This window comes from Gavia stellata, chromosome 5 (assembly GCF_030936135.1).
Source record: "Gavia stellata isolate bGavSte3 chromosome 5, bGavSte3.hap2, whole genome shotgun sequence".
NCBI lineage: Eukaryota > Metazoa > Chordata > Aves > Gaviiformes > Gaviidae > Gavia > Gavia stellata.
The window spans coordinates 52656877-52675274 of NC_082598.1; the positions used below are offsets into that span (position 1 = coordinate 52656877).

The window sequence follows — 18398 nt, forward strand, 5'->3', positions numbered from 1 at the left end:
TGAGCTCTACCTCGTGCTGTTTCATGAATCCTGCGTGGAAATGTCTACCAGTTCTGGTCTCAGAAATGTCAGTAATGTTCAGTGGTGACATGCAAAAAACATGCCAAATTGTTTTTTAGGCAGTAGATTAGGCTCTTTGCTAGCAGCTGAAAATGGTGTGTTGAGTTGAAAACTCAAAAATGTTTTCAATATCGGATTTTTTCCAGAATAAAATATGAAACTCATACTTAATACTTACAGGGTGTTTTTTTCTGCATGTAACCACGGTTTTTTCCATGTGTAACCACGTTTTTTTTCCTTGATTGCAAAATAGCTAGTGTCTGAGCTTAATCATACTTTGAAAAAAGAGGACATTTGAACAGGTACTGCGAGAGCAAGTACAATATTTTATAACTGATGATTGGCAAGCTGACATTCCCAAGTGATGTCCTGACTGCTGGGTAAATAGCGCTTTCTTCAGGGACTTACAGTATAGTAGTGCCTAAGCATATATAAATTGTAGTTTATCTTGCCAGTCTAGACAGGACTCAAGTAGGCTTTAAGTATATTGCCAGGTTTTATAACAGCTCTGCAAAGCCCAGAGCAGTGATCAGAAATGTAAGCAAAACACTTTTGTCCTAACAACTGACATTTCACTCTTCGGTTTTAAATGTGTCAGGAAATTGAATGGTTGCAGCTCAACCTTAGAGGAATTTGAGAACGTGGATAATAAATCTGTCTTAATTTTTCCCCAAATAACATTGTTTCTGTAAGTTAAATGGATGAAAAAATTCTTTGACTCCTACTCATTATCTTAATTAATGCTAAAATAGCTTGGAAAAATCTCACCAAGAAGTTACTGGATCGGTTGCTGTCATACAGATGGCCATTTCCTCTGTGATCTCCTTCCACTATGCATTAGTGGAGGGATAAAACACATGCCATAAATCAATTAAGTGTTTTAGAAGGATCCACACTGTGAAAGATTATGCAGAAAAATTGGAGCAGTGTCCTGAAACTCTTCCTAGGCAATACGCTGTCCCACTCCATCAGCCCTAAGCAATAGGACAGGCTTGTGTAAACCTTGTAAAAAGGCTGTGTCGGACAATGAGGACTAGTAGAGAGCAGTAACAGGATTGCCTGGCCTGCAAGTCCAGCAAGGTAGGTCCCAGATATGGAAGAGACATCAGGATCTCCAAGAAGTTTCCTATCAGATTTATTATTGTTGTTGGTATTGTATGGAAGGTTCTTTGCTGTTTTGTCTTTCTGCCTCTGTTCTTTCCAATCCAAGAGTGTTTCCTTCTAATCTGAACTCTTATTACACTATTTGCAGATGTACACAGTCTAGGAAGGACATTTCTAATCAAACACACTCTTACATGAGAAATTTTTAAAGCATGATAAAATTGCTGAAATAGGTGAATGAGAAAAATTGCTGGATTTTGGACAAATAAAAATAACTAACAGACTTACAGTTTGTATCTTGCCCCAACAGTTGTAGCCATTTAAAAATCAAGTTAAATAAACTTACACAATGGTATTGGATAGAGATTCAATTCCAAAATATGGCAGGTAAGTCTGTTAACCTGTACTATATGTAAGGGGCCGTGTATTTCCATGGAATCTTGTGTTTTCTTAAAAAGTGGATTTCATTACTTCAGATGTAACAGGTGAAATATTTCTTCAGATTACCTTTTTTAAATCATATTTGCTCAAATAAGGACATTATAAAAAATTTCTATTATAAAAAATAGAAAAAAAACACTAAAATTTTAAATTTCTGTCTCAAGTCTCAAAAAATCATTTACATTTTAGACATGATTTTATCTTCATGTCCCATAAATTATTTGGATCACTCTGAATTTGGAAAATAAAGTCACTTTAATCTTCTATCTTGAAAGTTCCCAATTTAAAATTACTTCATTACAAAATCTGAAAAAAGGAAAACACTTTCTGCTGTACAATTCATCTGTGTTAACAGATTTTAAGTTTTATTGTTGACTATTCCCTTTCTTTTATCATTTTGTTCCAGAGTTTTCCCTTTCTTTTTCCAGACCGTGATTGTGTCTCACTTGAAATCATGATGCAGCTCAGGTGTTCTATAACAGTTTAATTAATTTTCATAATTTACCTACCTCAGACCCACAGGTTTAATTCACATTGTAGGGGAAAAAGTTTTAGGAAGTAATATATGAAATAAGAAGTATAATATAATAAAAGCAGTATATGGTAAGGGATTGGAGTAGTGCAGAACTAGGAAGAGGTTTATACTGTCAGGGAGGGCAAGTCAGCCAGATGGAGGCTTTCGGGGGTCAGATGGGGATCCCAAGCCTTGCAAATCTGTGCTGCTTTGCAGGCATTTCTACATCACATGTACCATGAAATTCTGGCTTAATTAATCAAGAAGCCAGATGAGACCGTATGTGGAACAAGTTTTTACTTCTGGTTCGTGAATATGATGTAGTCAAATTTAAGTTAGCAGAAAAGGTTTGTATTTGTGAAACTCAGTTATTTACCTAAGGATACGTTCAAATGATTTTGCAAGTAAACAAAAGCTCACTCTGTCTTTCCTCTGAACCAGCCAGAGGTGTGCTAACCCCAATCTAAAAGCCATGAAGGTGTGATTATTACAGGATTGTGCTCAAGCTAATAAGTAACCTCTGCGTCATGCTAACCATAGCGTCATGCATCAAAATTGCCTGGCTGGCTCGCACTGGGGGCAAAATGACCTGGAGTCTTCCTGCAAAAGACTGTGCAGATGTAGCCTTAATCAGGATGTTGGTTTTTTCCTTTTTTTCTTTTAATTTTTATTCTAGTGTCTCCTCCAAAAAGTAAATAGTATAGAAAATATTAAAAAAATATACATATATATACACAAATTATTATCTTCTTTTTAACAGAAAATAACACTTCATGAAGTATTTATGTATTATTCCCTGACAATACTAGTCTTTAGTAGTCTCTAGTAAGTTCTAAAGGTATTATCTCAATGATCAGCTTCCTTATTTTTATTATAACCATATTAATGTTTTATAAAAAGATGACCAAATTTTGTTAGTTCATACTAATCTGCAGTGGAGATGCAAATTTTGTACTCCTGCCTGGATTTTCTCCAAACTGAAGATGTGAGAATAGAGCTCTTAAAATCACGATTCAGCAAGGCTCATGTGCTTAGCTAGGTAGTTTATATTGCAAGAGTTTATTTTCCATTTTTTTCAGTTCAAATAATAAAGCTCGTAACTGAAAGAGCAATCATAACTGCAAAACTCTTGCCTTTTGTTTTGAGGAAAAGCTATGCATTTCATATGGTTTTACACCAGAGGCAGATTTTTTCTCGTGCGTACTTAAGTATTGTTCAAGTTTTTTGGAGGAAGTGGGTTAAACATCTAATTTTCCCTGAATCTGAAAACATTTTTTAAGGTTAAAGGTTTTCATTGTAGACATTTCATGTGACTCTGTTGATTTTACAGTTCAGGTCATCACAGTTCTTACACAAAGATGAAATGTCTGTCATGTTGAATTAACCCTGGAATATATTTTGAGTATTGCTGTGGCACGTATAGCCCTTTCAAGTCTGATTCTTTGTAGTAAATATTCACTGTTTCATCTTTAGTATTTTAACCCTTTCTGACTAAAATGTAAAAAAGTAAAAGCAAGCTTGAAAATACGCTGCATTGTGGCTCATCTCATGCATTCTCAGTAGTAGAGAAGAGTTGTGGAGGTAAACAGAAAAATCACTGTGTTGAGCTGGACAAGACCCTCTTCATTTGTGCAGATCGCTTATGTTGGGCTCAAAAAACAACTAACTTGATCCAAAACTTAGCCTGATCTTATGTGGAAATACCTTTTGCGTGAGAAACATTTTTTGGGGAAAAAGCAAAAATAAACCAATAAAACTAATTTTTGTGCAACTTCTTTTATATATTTGTCTTTAGTTTTGCTTCCACTAAAAGTAGTTGCAAAACTTTTTTTTTTTTTTACATGGGGCTAGAATGTCTATACATATACGGTGGTGGGTCAAAGAATAAAAATTGGAGTGAAAATACACTAAGACTATTGCTTGCATTGCATCTGCTTAGCATTGCTGAGTTTGATTCTTTTGTGAAGAGCTTAAATGATGCAGGAAGAATTTAGGCCTCAGAATTTTTAGGGAAATGTGGTCTTTGGAAAACTGTCCTAACTCGGGTAGTTGTGTATGTATTCTGCATAGTTAGTGCACAAATCCCTTGGAGAAACAAAAGGTTATTATAATTGGCTACTTCTGAGTTTTCACTCCGTTATCCTTTTTTTCCAATAGGGTGGAGTGAATGGCTTGACTGGAGAACTGGAATTTGCAGAAAATGGGGGGAATCCCAATGTGCATTTTGAAATTTTAGGAACAAATTATGGAGAAGATCTTGGCAGAGGCATCCGCAAGGTGAGACTACATATATTCAAACACGAGACTATTTTTACTGATTTTTTTAAAACCTTGCTTGTGTTTCATGTTGATAGAAAGGTGTTTGATGGCAGGTAACGTGATGTTGTGTATCGTTAAGAGTAAGAAATAGGAGAAAAGTCTTGAACTTCTAGATACCCAGCTCTTTTATTATTGCAAAGAGGCTTTGCAGTAGGTCGTGTTGATCAAGGTGTTGTTTGTAATACAGAATGTGTTAAGCTGCTAGTGGACTGTCCCAAAAGACCAGTGAAAGCTGTTGTTTTGTAACCCTTGCAACCCATTTCCAAAATAGCAAATTTTACGTTGAGTTATGTGTAGAGCACCCAGGTTGACACTTCATCTTATGGTCAAAGTAGGATGTTGCAACTGTTAGATGATTAAAATTTATAGGTACGGAAAGAGAAAATCTGTTGTAACATAGATAAAATTTCTGTAATCTCTTGCCTTTATGAAATAAGCACACAATATTTTTTAGTAGAAATTAACTTTTACAGAATAAGTGTAATGCTATGTGTTCAGCTACCAGACACAGTTCGAATACTTGGTCTTAGATTTTTTGAGGAAATGATGTACATCTTGAGCAAAATTACTTTTTCTTGGTATTTCAGTTTTGCTAGTCTGTAAAAATAAATTTAAGTCCTGTGTACGGAATGGTGGAAGCAGGTCTCTATTTGCAATGTATATCCTTAACTTTGGATAACTGCCCATCTGGGATGGCAAAAGCAGCAAAAATCATATGGTACCTCTTAGGAAAGTAAAACTAATAGGCTTTTCCAGGAGCAACTCTCCTTCAAAGACAGACCTCCTGAAAGATAGTACCAAGATCTCTTCACTTAGTGTATCAGATTACACTGGTTTTTATATGTGAGGAACCTGAAGTGATTGTCTGAAAGCAAATGATAAAGTTATCTTAATATATGTAAACTTTTTCCATGTGTTAGTGTCACTATATGATGAAGTACATCATTTGTCTGCATACCTTCTGCAGTAACAGATAAGTGCTCTGAAAGAAGGGAAAGGTAAATAAGAAGTGTCTCTCAACTCCTGAAACTTCCCCTCCACTTTTCATTGGAATTGTTATTCCGTTCCTGCTGTTTCATCTGTTGTCAGTACCTTAATGTACACACATACCTATAGCTATGTCACCTTGAGCAGAGATCCTGACAGATGCTTCAGAAACTAAACGGAACTGGATCTTGTTGATATTTGGGAGGCATGCTTCGAAAAGTCTTTAGGCAACCAGAATGTTGGATGAGTCCTTATTCCCTCACCTATAAATTCAGTCTTTTTCAACATATTTTGACTTGATTTATTTTCAATGCTATGCATTGAGGAGCTATTTATTCTTCAGAGCAACCAGGTAGTCCTTCTTAAGACAAATCTGTATCCCTTAATTTCATTTAATTGGTTGACTTTGGCTGTTTTTTTGACTTCGGACCTCTCTGGGTGAATGCCTGAGTGAAGCAATAAATGGTGTTCTTCCATTTTACAAAAAGATAGAAGAGAGAGAGAGAGACCCACAGAAAGGTCTTGGAAATAAAGACTCCCTAGCCTTTCTAACTCTTCTGATGGTATAATTTAGATTTATAGTGCAAATTTAAACTATGGTACAGTTTACTTTTAAAGACGAGATTAACAACCATAGGCACACCTAAATTGTGCAAAAAAAAATGAGATAGTACAAACAGGCTTTTTGAACCTTCCTTGTTTACCCTTTATCATAGTTCAAGGACAAGAGAGTTCACTGTCTTTGAAAGGAAATAGATTTGCAGTTAAAGAGAATAGAGTTTTGCACAGAATATAATTAGACCATGAAACTCAGTGTCACAAGACCCTGTTCAGGAGAAAAGCAAAGTTAAAAAGTAAGACACTGAAAGTATGCATTTTTTAATGTTTGTCGAGATGAGTGTTTAAATATAGAGATTATAAGAAAATTTTCCTGTTGAAGGTTGCACTATAAATGTCTATCCTTAGAGTTTTGTGACGCACTGAAGAAAGTGTCCAGAGAAGAAAAGATTTAATGAGTTCCAATTTTTTTTTTCTAAACAGAATTCAGTAAGAAAAAGCTTTAGAAAAGAGTTCTGGTGTAGAGAAAGGAATTTTCTTCAGAAAGAAATTTCTGTATGTATTGTGAGAATGTGATAATTGAGCTGGAAGCATCTTTCAAAAAAAATTCAAAATAATTCCAGTGACATATTGTATTTTTTTACACTAAATTGAATAGTAAAAGGATTTAAAATAAATACGGTATTTATAATCAATGTCACAAACTTAAAAAAACAAGCTGAGGATCCTAAAAATTTTACATCAGAGATAGAGAAGAAAATAAAATTTTAAGGGGAAAATGCCATATATTGATTTTACTCTTTTGACAAAAGTTCGCGTAGTTTATCTTTGATTAGGTTTTACTTTACAGTGTATGAGCCACTATTGTTGAAAGCAAATCACAATAATTACAGGAGTCATATATATTTTTGTTAGCTACACTAATTAAAGTGTACTTCAGATTTTCATGTATTTATTGGTCTGGCTACAGAACTACCTAACCATTTTTATTTCTCAACTCCAGTGGACGCAGCTGCAATTAGCAGACTGACTGAAATTTCTAAACAAATACATCTTCCCTAATTAACATGTTTCTGAGGAACAATCAATTGATTTTAATTAAAATAAGAAAAATTTTAAAACGCACTCAAATTTCTCAAGAGTCCAAATTCTGCGTGTAGTCAGTTCTGTTTGGGTTCAGGAGTCATTTGGTACTTCTGAAAAGTTCACTTACATTCACAGGTTAATATTCCTATGACTGAAAAAAGCAAACCATTTAGGAAACACCAAGAGTTCATGTTTGTGTGTGTTTGTTTTTATTGGACAAATTAAGCTATGTATCTAGCAGAAACTGTCTGCAAGTCCCCTCCTTCAACTTTCATGCACTATTGTCATACCTGGAAAGCAATGGGAACATTTATGTGGAAGTTCATTGTGTTGGGGTCCTTCATCTAGTGACAAGTTGGCAAATTCAGGAGTGGGGTTTGTCTGAAATATTAATTTTGTACCATTATGTCTGTAAATGCTGTCCATCACCTTGCAGACCACAAAACGCTTAGGCTATATGTGTTGCCAGGGTTGGGTACGTGGAGTAATACAGTCAGATCACTGCCAGATACTGATTTTAGTGATACCAGTGGTGTTACCATCCCAAAGGAACTGCAGAAAACCTCTTGCTTTTACACATCATGTAGTGGCTTGCGTTTGTGCAGATATAGTTATATTCAGTGGGAGACACGGGTATATTCCTGATATTTCTCTGTTGGTATTTGTCTGTTGGTGTTTGACATTTGAGTATGTACTCTTTGACATTTACATTTCAGTGCAATACTTTTATCCATACTGCTGAAATAAAAGCTGTCATTCCTCTGAATAACCATCCAACAAACAAACGAACAAAAGGGAGTTGATAGCTCAGAAGAGTACTGTCTTATATCTTAGTGGTGCAGAAAACAGCACTGCAGAAATAAAGTGGTTTTCATGTTTCTTCTAGTGCTCCATGTAATTCAGAATGGGCTCATCCTCAAAGGATCTGTGCTACACCTTTTGAAGTTTAGAGGACATTCTTCCTATTCCCACACTGGTTTTCTTACCACGTGCGGACATTTGGAGATGGTGGTGCATTTTGCTCTGCCTCCATATCCCTGTTATCATGCACCCACCTCCTGTGCATTTCTCTTCTCTTCTGAAGACGGTTTCTGTCATTTCCTCTCTGTGGAGGAATGAGATGACACACCAGGCTCTCTTATCTCTTCCTCTCTGCACCAGGATGTCCATGTCAAGGCTTTGTTTGCATTCAGGACACCTAGGGATGCCTCACAGCAAGGACAGAGCTGTGGGCATGCAGGAAAAGAGATACCCTGGGTTGGGCACCTGGGTAACCCAGGATGCTTCAAGCCCTTTGCATTTGTCTGGTAGGATGGTAGGGCTCTGTACTAAATGATTTTAGTTTGATGACCTAAAGGAGGAAATATTTTGGTCCAAGGGATATCTGTAGCACAAAGCATTTCATATGAATGTGACTGAAGGCCTTTGGCTATAATGCCTGACAGATGTGGTGTTCCTCTGTCCTTCTGCCAGTGCGAATGGCAGGACCTTCCCTGTGGAGTCAATGCATGCAGGTTTTTATTTCATGGAGTGTTAAGGGTTATGTGGAACATTCTAGAGTTGTGTTATTTGTTCAGAAATGGGAAAATTGTATTGCATTTTTTGTTTTCATTCTAGTAAAATAATTGCTACTTCCATTTCATCTGAGAACAATTGTTGATTATGATAGTGGCATTGCTTTGTTATCCGGTATATAATTTTTTCTTACATTTGCATCACGAAGCAACGTATATTCCAAGTGTATATTTTGATCTTGGGGAATCTGCTGTCTCTTCTTAAGTTAAAACTTATTTTTTACATCTTTTACTCCCTTTTGCTTCATTACACAAAAAGAGAATTTATACAGCTCTGCTGGCACTTATTAACTAACACTATTTAGTAACCAAGAGCAGACAAAGTATTTTCTTCTTGGTTAGCTTCTTGAGGTAAATGATAGGTTCACCTGTTCCTTTTGTGATTGTGACCAAAGGTAGAGCTCTGTAATATGATTTAAACAGTGTGTGTATATATATATATATGTATCAGCACCTGGTACTTTAAGCTGTGATCTGTTTCAGCTGTTTCTAAAGACTGACATGCAATTTATGATGTGCCTGCAAGATATACTTGCAATTTACAGAGACATTATTGATGGTGTATTTTCTAGTGAGTTGAAAAGAAATGTTGCTGTTGCTGTGTCTGACTGCCTTGCCCCTAGTGTTAATAGAAAAGATGGACCTGGCACAGTACTAACACGATACTCTCTCTAAAGCAACTTTAAATACATAAGCAGCCTGCTAGAAATGAAATAAACTACTTAGTACTAAAGGTAAAGAGGTAATTAAATACTTTGGTGAACTGGGACCTGCTGTTCCAGTTCAGTACAGTACTTAAATCTGCTGTAAATCTGCTGAAGAGTACCATTTCCTTCCTTTATTTAGTGCTATGCAATAAATGAAGATACAGTGACTGATTCTTTACATTCTGCTAGCTTCTGCAAAACTTTTGTGAAATTTCAATGAAATTTAATTTGGCTGGAAAGTGTTTGAAATTTGCATGTTATCACAATGAAACTAGTGTTAGTAGAGAACTGTGATTTACTTGAAAGTTCACTTCTGTTTAGCTTAAAAGTCAAACTAAATGCATATTTGAGTCAAATGGAAAATGGAAAAAATGCCTCTATCCATAATTGTATTCCTGAATTTAAAAAAATTTAAAAGTTTAAAAAATTTCACTCTCTTTGCTTTTGAATAAAGCATTTTCTTTTAAAATCTGAGATTGCAGAAAGAGAGACAGACTGACTAAAGTAATCAATAGTGTACCATTTGGAGAATTTTTCAGGTTTTGGACTCTGAATCAGATGAGGGAGGAGGGGGGAAAATCTAAATCTTGGTGGTGGACTGTCCAGGTGCCTGCCCTCACCCTGGACTGTTTGTCTGGATGAGTGATTATTTCAGTGTCCGTAACAAGTGCAAAGCAAAGAAGCCAGAGATGGATTCGGTGACTTGGTGGATGCTGCCACAGGAATATGGAAGACCAAGGTTCAAGTCCCTCTTCTAGTGATCATTAATAAATGCAGAGCAGAGCTGCTACTACGGGCAGTGTTATGAGCAACCTGTTCCACATGAATTATTCACCTGTGGAGCAGGATATCCACCAGGAATACATGAGAGCCAGGATCAGGTTTATAAGCAAAATCACCCAGAACACAAACTCTTAGACTCTAAACTAATGCCCACAAAGCCAAGGCAAACATAGTGCAAGACACATTATCCCACCTATTTCTTCTTAGAAGTAGCACAGTCAGCCCTGTCTGCTGACCTCCACTGTGCTCAGGCATTTGAACATAGCAGGACCTGTTGTAAAAGAGAAAGGGGATTTTAGGCTGTAAGGCAAGCGAGTGTCCAGAGTTCCCAGTCTAAAATAATAAGGTTAAGTGTCTGGGTTAGAATTCAACTCAAATAACTAAGATAGAGGTTTATCCAGTTTTCAGCATGCAGGTGGATGGTTTTTAGCAGTGATATTTATAGGGCTAGAGGAGTTGATTTGAACCTCCCCACCCCCCCCAAAAAAAAAAAAAAAAATCTTTCAAGCTTCTAAGTAACTGCAGCGCTCTGGAACGAAGAGGGATTTGCTCCTGCATTGGAAACAGTGGGGAAAATGGAAAAATGCAGGATGGCAGGAGGGGAGAGTGCAATGGGACCCTGGGGAGAAGCATTGATGTCAAAAAGAAATTCCCCTTGGGACCTTGGAGCTCTGTAGTATTTCTCTTGGCAATTTTGGCAGGGATGAGTCCATCTTTCTTTTGCTCAGAATTTCCATTCTTGTCAAAACTGATATGAATGTTCTTGCTGAAAACTGCTTTCAGTGGGTTGTGAAGTGACTATTTTGACTGATTGCTTTCATTAGAAAGAGACAAATCTTTTTCATGTGCTTTAAATTCTATAGTTTCATGGGTTTTATTCATTTTTGTTCATCAGGATAAGGTTACATTTTACCCGTCTCCTGTCAAAAATATGGCTGTCTTGACAGCAAAGAACAGGAGAAATATTTCCCCCTTTCAAAGTTGTGGTTTTAATTTCCTTTAATATCTTGTTATGACAATGGAAACTTGAGAAAAATCAGTCAAAAAATAATAAAAAAAAAGGCTAGGAACTGTATCAGTAACTCCTGTTTTTTGTTGATGCTGCTAGGCAAGTGCCTAACCATAGAGGTTCCTGTGTGATTATTCTGTGCTTCAAAATGGGCGTAAGAGCAAACAATGATACAGAACTTCATTAATTTCTTTTTCACAGCAGAGATTTTTTTAGTCCTGAAAAATTTGAAATAGCAGAAATAGCATGGTAGTTTTTTAATAACTACAGTGGGAAAGAGAATTTGGATTGGAACGTTGGTCAGGTTAATGTAGCATGTGAAATTTGATTTGTATCTGTTGGACATTTTTCCTTCATTTTTGGGTTCCTCTCTTCATCTTGAACTCCTTGCAGTTGGCTGTAGGTCAGCCAGGCCAAGGGATTATATCACTTTTGTTTTTCCAAACTCTATGTTTGCAGTTAGTAACCCGTTACAGTTTTCAGTATGATTGTTTGGGCCACTTTTGAAATACCTTTGCTATGGTTATATGGCTTTTTCTTCTGCTTGAGTAGCTGTGAAAGCTTCCCGGTGAACATGGATCTGCAGAACTGGCTGGCAGGTTGTGGTGAATTTTTGTCCTCAAATACTTCAGCTGAGCAAATTAGCTTTGTAACTTACTTCAGAAGTGCTTGGGAACTTTGAAGTGCCTCAAAACTGACATTTTTGGATAATGTCAGAAGTAATGATGTATGATTTAAGAATGGATTTGATGTTTCATTGACCTCTTGGGCAGTAATGCTTCTATGCGACTTTGGAAATCCTCTTAGGGACTTCTCTTCTCCTTTAAGTGAGCACTCAGTGGGTGCTGCTTCAGGAATTTGGCTCATCATCCATGAAATTAATAGGATAAAACACTTAGCTCAACTTGGAATTACTTGTTTTAAGGTGGGGATTCTCAATGAATTATAGGTAACTTTCAGAATTAAAGTTTTCAAAAGTTTTCAATGCTTGTCTTTTGCTTTTTAGAGTTGCTTTGTTTTCAATCAAAGCTATCATCTGATGAAAATTGCTTCATTTCACGAATACTTGTAACTGGAACAAACATATTTTCCAGTAGTACGAAGAAGTAATAAGTGTGTTTAACCCTCCATTAATCCAAAAGAAGGGGGTGTTGTAGCTAATTTGCCGTGTGAGGAGGGAGATAATAACTATATCTGCAGTAAGTTAAATATTTCCATCCAAATTTGGATGTAAATTGGGTATCCTAGTCAAAAGTTAATAGTTATTGGAAAATCATGTAAACAGGAGAGAGGGATGATAAAAAATTGAGCTGCTGCTTTTAACAGGAGGCATGAAGAGATGGTAGTAGGTCATTTAGCTTTAGTCTTTGAGGGTGGTGAATGGTATTGTTCAGTTCTTGGAATTAAGAGCTCAGTGCACAGCCTTGGGAAGACTGCTATATCTAAGGATTATAACACAGACCTTAGTCCATAATATGTGGAAGTAGACCTGCACAGATTTCACAAGATTTGATAAATTGCTTTTTTCTTCAAGAACCACAAGCCAAGACTGACATGATTATAAGATCACCTGCTATGTCCTGCCAACCATGTCTCCCCAAAATAATGAATCATAGAATTGAAGAACAGCCCAGGTTGGACCTCAAAGATCATCTGGTCCAACCTTTCAATAAATTGTTTTTAATTTGTACATTTTGTGAGGGACTTCTTGAAGAATGTGTTGTCTAGTAGGCTGATGAAAGTCAGATGAGCCCCTATGGTACATCTGAAAGGCCTGGAAGGCTCACATTGATCAAAACTTTGCTAGTACAAGTTTTAAAGTAAGCATAACTGTCTTCTTTCACAGTAAGATCTCTTTGTTCCAAGCCAGCCTATTAGCAGGAAAATACAAAAACATGTCTTATTAGACACTGAATATTCGTGTATAGCAGAGATGAAAGCAAGTTGGATTGGTTTGTTTTTTTTTTTGGGGGGGGGAGAGGGGACGCAGGGTTTTTTCTTTGGATGGTTGTTTTTTTGTGGAAAGACTATTTCATTGAGCATGATGCTGACTGATAACTTTGTTGACAGTAGTAGGCAGTGTTTTCCTGCAGTGGGGTAAATGGCCCTGATAAGCCCAATGCCCTTTGCCTCTGTGGCCATAAGAGTGTTCAGTGTCACTTTCTACTAAAGCAAGGAGAACCCAAACACTTATAATCCCTTTAGTCCTCCCTTCACAGACTGTGGCATCTAGAGTTGCTAGCCAAGTCATAAGCTGTTTGGGAAACTGGTAACTGAACTTAATGAAAATGCAGGGCCTGTGGATTTCTGCTGAGAGCACTCTCTATATTTCTGTATATCTATCTATCTATATATATCTATGTAATATCTACCACTCTCAGCCTCCACAGACATGAGAGCAGATTTACAGTGGGCAGGAATGTGAAAACATCCATGAAGCTGCTAAAGGCTTCCAGAGTCCTCAGAAGGACGTAGTCATCTATAGGCAAGTGTCAGAAAGAGTTACATTAGCAAAGAGTCAAGGGTCAGCTGTCCTCTGGCAAGAGGAGAGTGGTGCCCACCAGGGAGAACAGCTTGAGTTGACGGGGAGTCTCATGTTTGGGTTGGACCACAAAATGCATGGGGGTACAGTGGTTAGCTGAAGAGAAAGAGGAGAAATGATGTGTCGGACTGTGGAAATTACTTTCTGCTGCTGTTAGCGCAACACAGCTGAAAGTACAGTAAATCTTTGTTTGTTGTGGTGTTTTTAAGACAAGTAAGAAAGTAATAGCAGTATTTGAGAAGACAAAGAGAAGCGTCCCTGTGATTTCAGGTTGGAAGCTGTATCATTGTCTATAATGTATTGTAGTTTCCAGCTAAATTGCTCAGCTCATGTATTTCAAAATATGGCAAAGTTTACTATGCATAGATCATCATTTGTAAAGTAAAAGTTTTCAATTACTTTTTTCTTATCTGCCAAAAGAATTTTAGCTGTAGAAGTGATATGTCATTTTGTCTCAATATTGCATTTATGACAATGCTGATATGTTTCCCATAAAGTGGTTATAGCTGTATCCTGCAATTAAAAGAATCTTAAAAGTGATTTCCAGAGATAAAAAGTTACTTCTCTATAATTGGTAAGGGCCACCTCTTTGCACTTTTTGAGTTCTTTACAAAGAATAAAGACAAGGATGATGAAGCTTTCAATGACTTAATAATATTTATAGTTCTTTCATAGTGTTGAAAGTTTTTGATTCAGCCTTGATGCTCAGATTTTTGCCTGTTCTAAAGTCATGATATAATACCTCAATCAAAGGGTAAGTTACAACAAAAATTAATAATAAATACTCTTGTCTTGGTGTATTCCTGCTTTAAAATGCACAGCAGAAGTAATAGAAAGTGTGGTATGCATTAAGTCTCAAATACTTCACATTTTCATCTCAGTAAACAGAATTAATTTAATTTGTTAAAACCTCTTTTTCTGAAAAATAAAGCTTTTCAGGAAATTATAAGCACTAACAAGGCTTTGAAACTCTCTAGGCTTAGAAGTAAATGGGAGGAAGTATCATGTTTTAAGGAATTTGGCAAGGTGTGTCTGGCACCTCTGGGAGATGTCTGTTAGCAAATAGTCTCATCATTACTTCCAATCCTACTTCTCTCCGTTTCTCAAAACCTGTGAAACTTATTATGGCTGTTTCTATCTCAAGTATAGCAGTGTATAGAAGATTTTTCTTGTGTAAACAGAAAAGGATAGGATGGGATAAATTGCAGAAAGTCTTCTGTTGAAATCTGAGCTCAAATTAACTTTAATTTTGATCATATATGTAAGTATTTTATTACTTGGTTTAGAAAAATGTAGCATAATATATCGAAACTGGTATGTTTGACTTTTAAAAAAGTAAATTTAAGTTGATAACATTTGCATTTAAACTAATAGCTTACTACCTCTAACTAATAACTTCAACTTATTTGCAGACAACAGAAACATATATTCAGAGTAAAGTGCATGATGTGCTACAGGAAGTGGTGTCTCCCTTAAACCCCTGGAAATAAAGCCCCTTGTTTTTTCATAGACTTATCCAACATTTCTATCGAGGAGAGATGGATAAAGAAGACAAAGCAAAACCAGAGATTAGGAGCCAAGCCATGGCTAGAGCAAGAAATAAAGGTTGTTTTGCTATGGCTGGGCCATTCACTGTTTCACAAGTGATCCCAGTGTTATGGCAGATACTGCCAGATTTACCTCTTATTGCCACACCCTGCTCTCCTGTGCTAATCATGCTACCCTTTATGTGTATTATCTTTGGCAGTTTCATGTGCTTCCAATTAATTTACCTGCTGCTTTGCCTCTTTGTATTTTTTCTCTCATCTTTCCTTCCTCATTGTGTCCCTTGAAGCTCAGCTCTAGTCTTATCTTTGCTGCATTTTCCTGGTCCATGCTGCTTCTGCACCTTATGTGGTCAGAAAGGTATTAGTCTCAAATGCCCGATTGGGGGGGGTTGTGCTTTTTTTTTTTAAATGAACTTTTATAATAATTAACGTACTTATAGCTCACAAAAATCTGATTTAAAGTATGCGTTCTAATGTGGTGCCTTAATGATGAGCAGTAAGTGTTTTACATGAGTATTTTCATGCAACGTCCAGTTTGTACACACCTCTACTGATTTTGCATTCTAACTTGATTGCTTTTAAAAATAGTAGAATTATGTTTTAAAGCCTTGAGCCAGTTTGGCTCTAGAATGTTTCAGTACTCTAAACTTATTAGTATTCTGAATTAGTACTCAGGTACTCTTAGCTCTCTAAATGTATTAACTACTGATAAAATGTGTGATTTCCCCATTGAATGTGCATGTCTGAGATCTCATTAGTCAGTTTATTTTAAGCTGTGTATTATTTTACTTGAGACAAATATTTGACATAAACATATAAAGTAAGAAAATAAATATTTCAGTTAGGATCTAGTCAAATAGCATATATCCATGACTAAACCACACTTATAACTCATTGGAACAGTGTCAATTAATGTAATTTTATTAAAATATTTATTAACTTCTTAAAGGGAGTATCAGTCCCACTCAGGCCACAGCAGTTAAACAGTTTTATAAACTCTTTTTCCTTGTATCCATTCCTGTCTTCATTAAGAGTTATCTTCATCTTCCTATCCATCTTTGCTCTGCAGCAGCTACCTTGCCTTGCAATCCCTGGACCAGCCATCCAGGCCTGCTGCTCGGCTTATGTTTCTTGCTGCTTCAGTCATATTTTTTCCTCAAATTTCAAGTTCTGCTTCTGATGTTGGAGACTGTGTGAGCTTACTTTGTGTTGCAAAGTGCATCACAATAATGTTGTATTAGCAAAGAATAACATCTGAGAATTTCCATGCTTTGCTGTGGGATATAGATAACGACATAAAATTCATTAAAGGTTCATTTGCACACTGGAAAAACCTGCTCAGAAAAAGTTACAGGAGGGGTAGTCCAAGCTTTCAATTAGAGAGGGGGTCTACTTCACTGTCAGAGCGGTTTTGTTCACACAGTGGATTTTAGCTAGTGGTGGGGGTAGGTAGGTGTAATTCCACGGAGTTCGTTCCAGAATGGGGCTACAACCTGGAAAACAAAGCATCACATGGATGGATTTTTGTTATCTCTGTAACAGTCTGTTGCAGAGGAAGGAACATATAAGGTGGACTTTCTGTTCTACAATGGTAATGATATGTGGAAATATTTTATCCAGAAGCCCAATCTACAATACTTGGATAGTCATCGTGTCTGGTTGCTAGCAGAAAGATTTTAAAGTACAGCCTTTTGGTCAGTGTAGGCTAAGGTAAATTGTATTTCCCCAATATTTTGTGACCTATTTGTTCACAAATTACCTTTTCAAATATGTTTGAAAGACTAGAATAATTCGCAGCTACTTTGGTCTACAGTAAAGCTATAATGAGTCTTTTGATACGCTTGATTCTGCATAGTTAAATTGATTCCTCTGTTTGGCCTTGGGGCTTGTTGTATGCTGAACAGCGTGTGAAAGTTATTGTCCTCTCTTGCTACTAACTTTACTGCTGAAGACCTTACATCCTGCTTGCTTTTAGCCTTGCCACTTATTGTGTCTGCAGGAAAGCAAACATGACAAGACCAACTAAGTGATGGATATCTTCCCACATGAAAGTATAATCTTTATGTTGCTTTGTGACTGTAGGCCACCAACAGATTGCATTAAACAGGGATTGATGCACTGAATACAAATGTGTTTAACTTCCCTACGTATTGAAGCATTTCTGTTCAGTCCGAAGGGGAGTGAATTTTACATTAAACTGATTTCATGGGAAAGATTTTCATGCCGCTTTTACAATTTGGGGAGGATGAGGACAAATATGATAGGAAACTTTAATAAGAAATTCTGATTTTTTTTTTTTCTGATAGTGTACCACATCCCCATCTGCTTAATGTGTTCAGTATGTAACATCATACTGCACATTTATTACAGATCGATTTCCCTGAATTCTTTTTGGTTCTGGTGGTATATTCCTTCTAATTTTTGTTAGGCTCTTTTCTAACAGCTTTGTAACATCTAAATTGTCAGTCAGTCCATTAGTCATTAGAAGCAGCTTTCTAGTTTGTTGTGCCACTTCAGCATATTGAGGCAAATCACTTCTACAAGAGAAAATGAAAACGTCAATAAAGGAAACACAGAATGCTATGATACCTTGTTAAAGAAATGTTTGTCCTCATCATTATTTTACTTTGTATTTTCTTATTCATTCCATTTGTCTTAAAGAGAGGAAAAGCCCATGTATAAGTGTCTGGTCTAGTTAAATCCATTTTAAAAAAAGGACTTAAAACTGCTCTAAACCTTCAAAGAACATTGATAAAATGAAGTGGAAGTGTACTTCTCTCTCTCTCTTTTTCCTTTTATTTTCAAACACTTTTACTATATCATTTGAAAGGTGCCTTGGCAAGTGCAAACATAGTCATATATGATCATGTGCCAGATTGGCCAATTTCTATCATCAGTGTGATCTCTCTTAAATCCTATTGAACAAAAACCCCAAAATCTTTCTATAGAAGACAAAATATTTTCCTGTGGATTACATTACATCTATTCATTGAAAGGTTACATGTTCAGTTGTTGGTTATTATCTTAGCTCAGCACAACAGTAATTTTCACTTGGGTGTGAAAAAGAGAAAGGTGCTGGCTTTTGCCAAATGTATTTTTCGAACTGTGGGGATAGCAGTAGACTTGGAATTGCAAGAGGCCATTGACTTCAAGATGTTGCAGTCCTT

The 18398-nt window shown here is 36.4% G+C and overlaps 1 protein-coding gene across 2 annotated transcripts in view; it reads left to right on the plus strand.

Moving 5' to 3' along the window:
- GRID2 (glutamate ionotropic receptor delta type subunit 2) overlaps window positions 1-18398 on the plus strand; it is a 734268-nt gene that overhangs the window by 514961 nt on the left and 200909 nt on the right. For both annotated transcript variants that reach the window (XM_059817838.1, XM_059817839.1), the window contains one exon: window positions 4277-4396. In XM_059817838.1, coding sequence (XP_059673821.1) covers window positions 4277-4396 — 120 coding nt within the window. The remainder of the gene's footprint in view (window positions 1-4276; window positions 4397-18398) is intronic.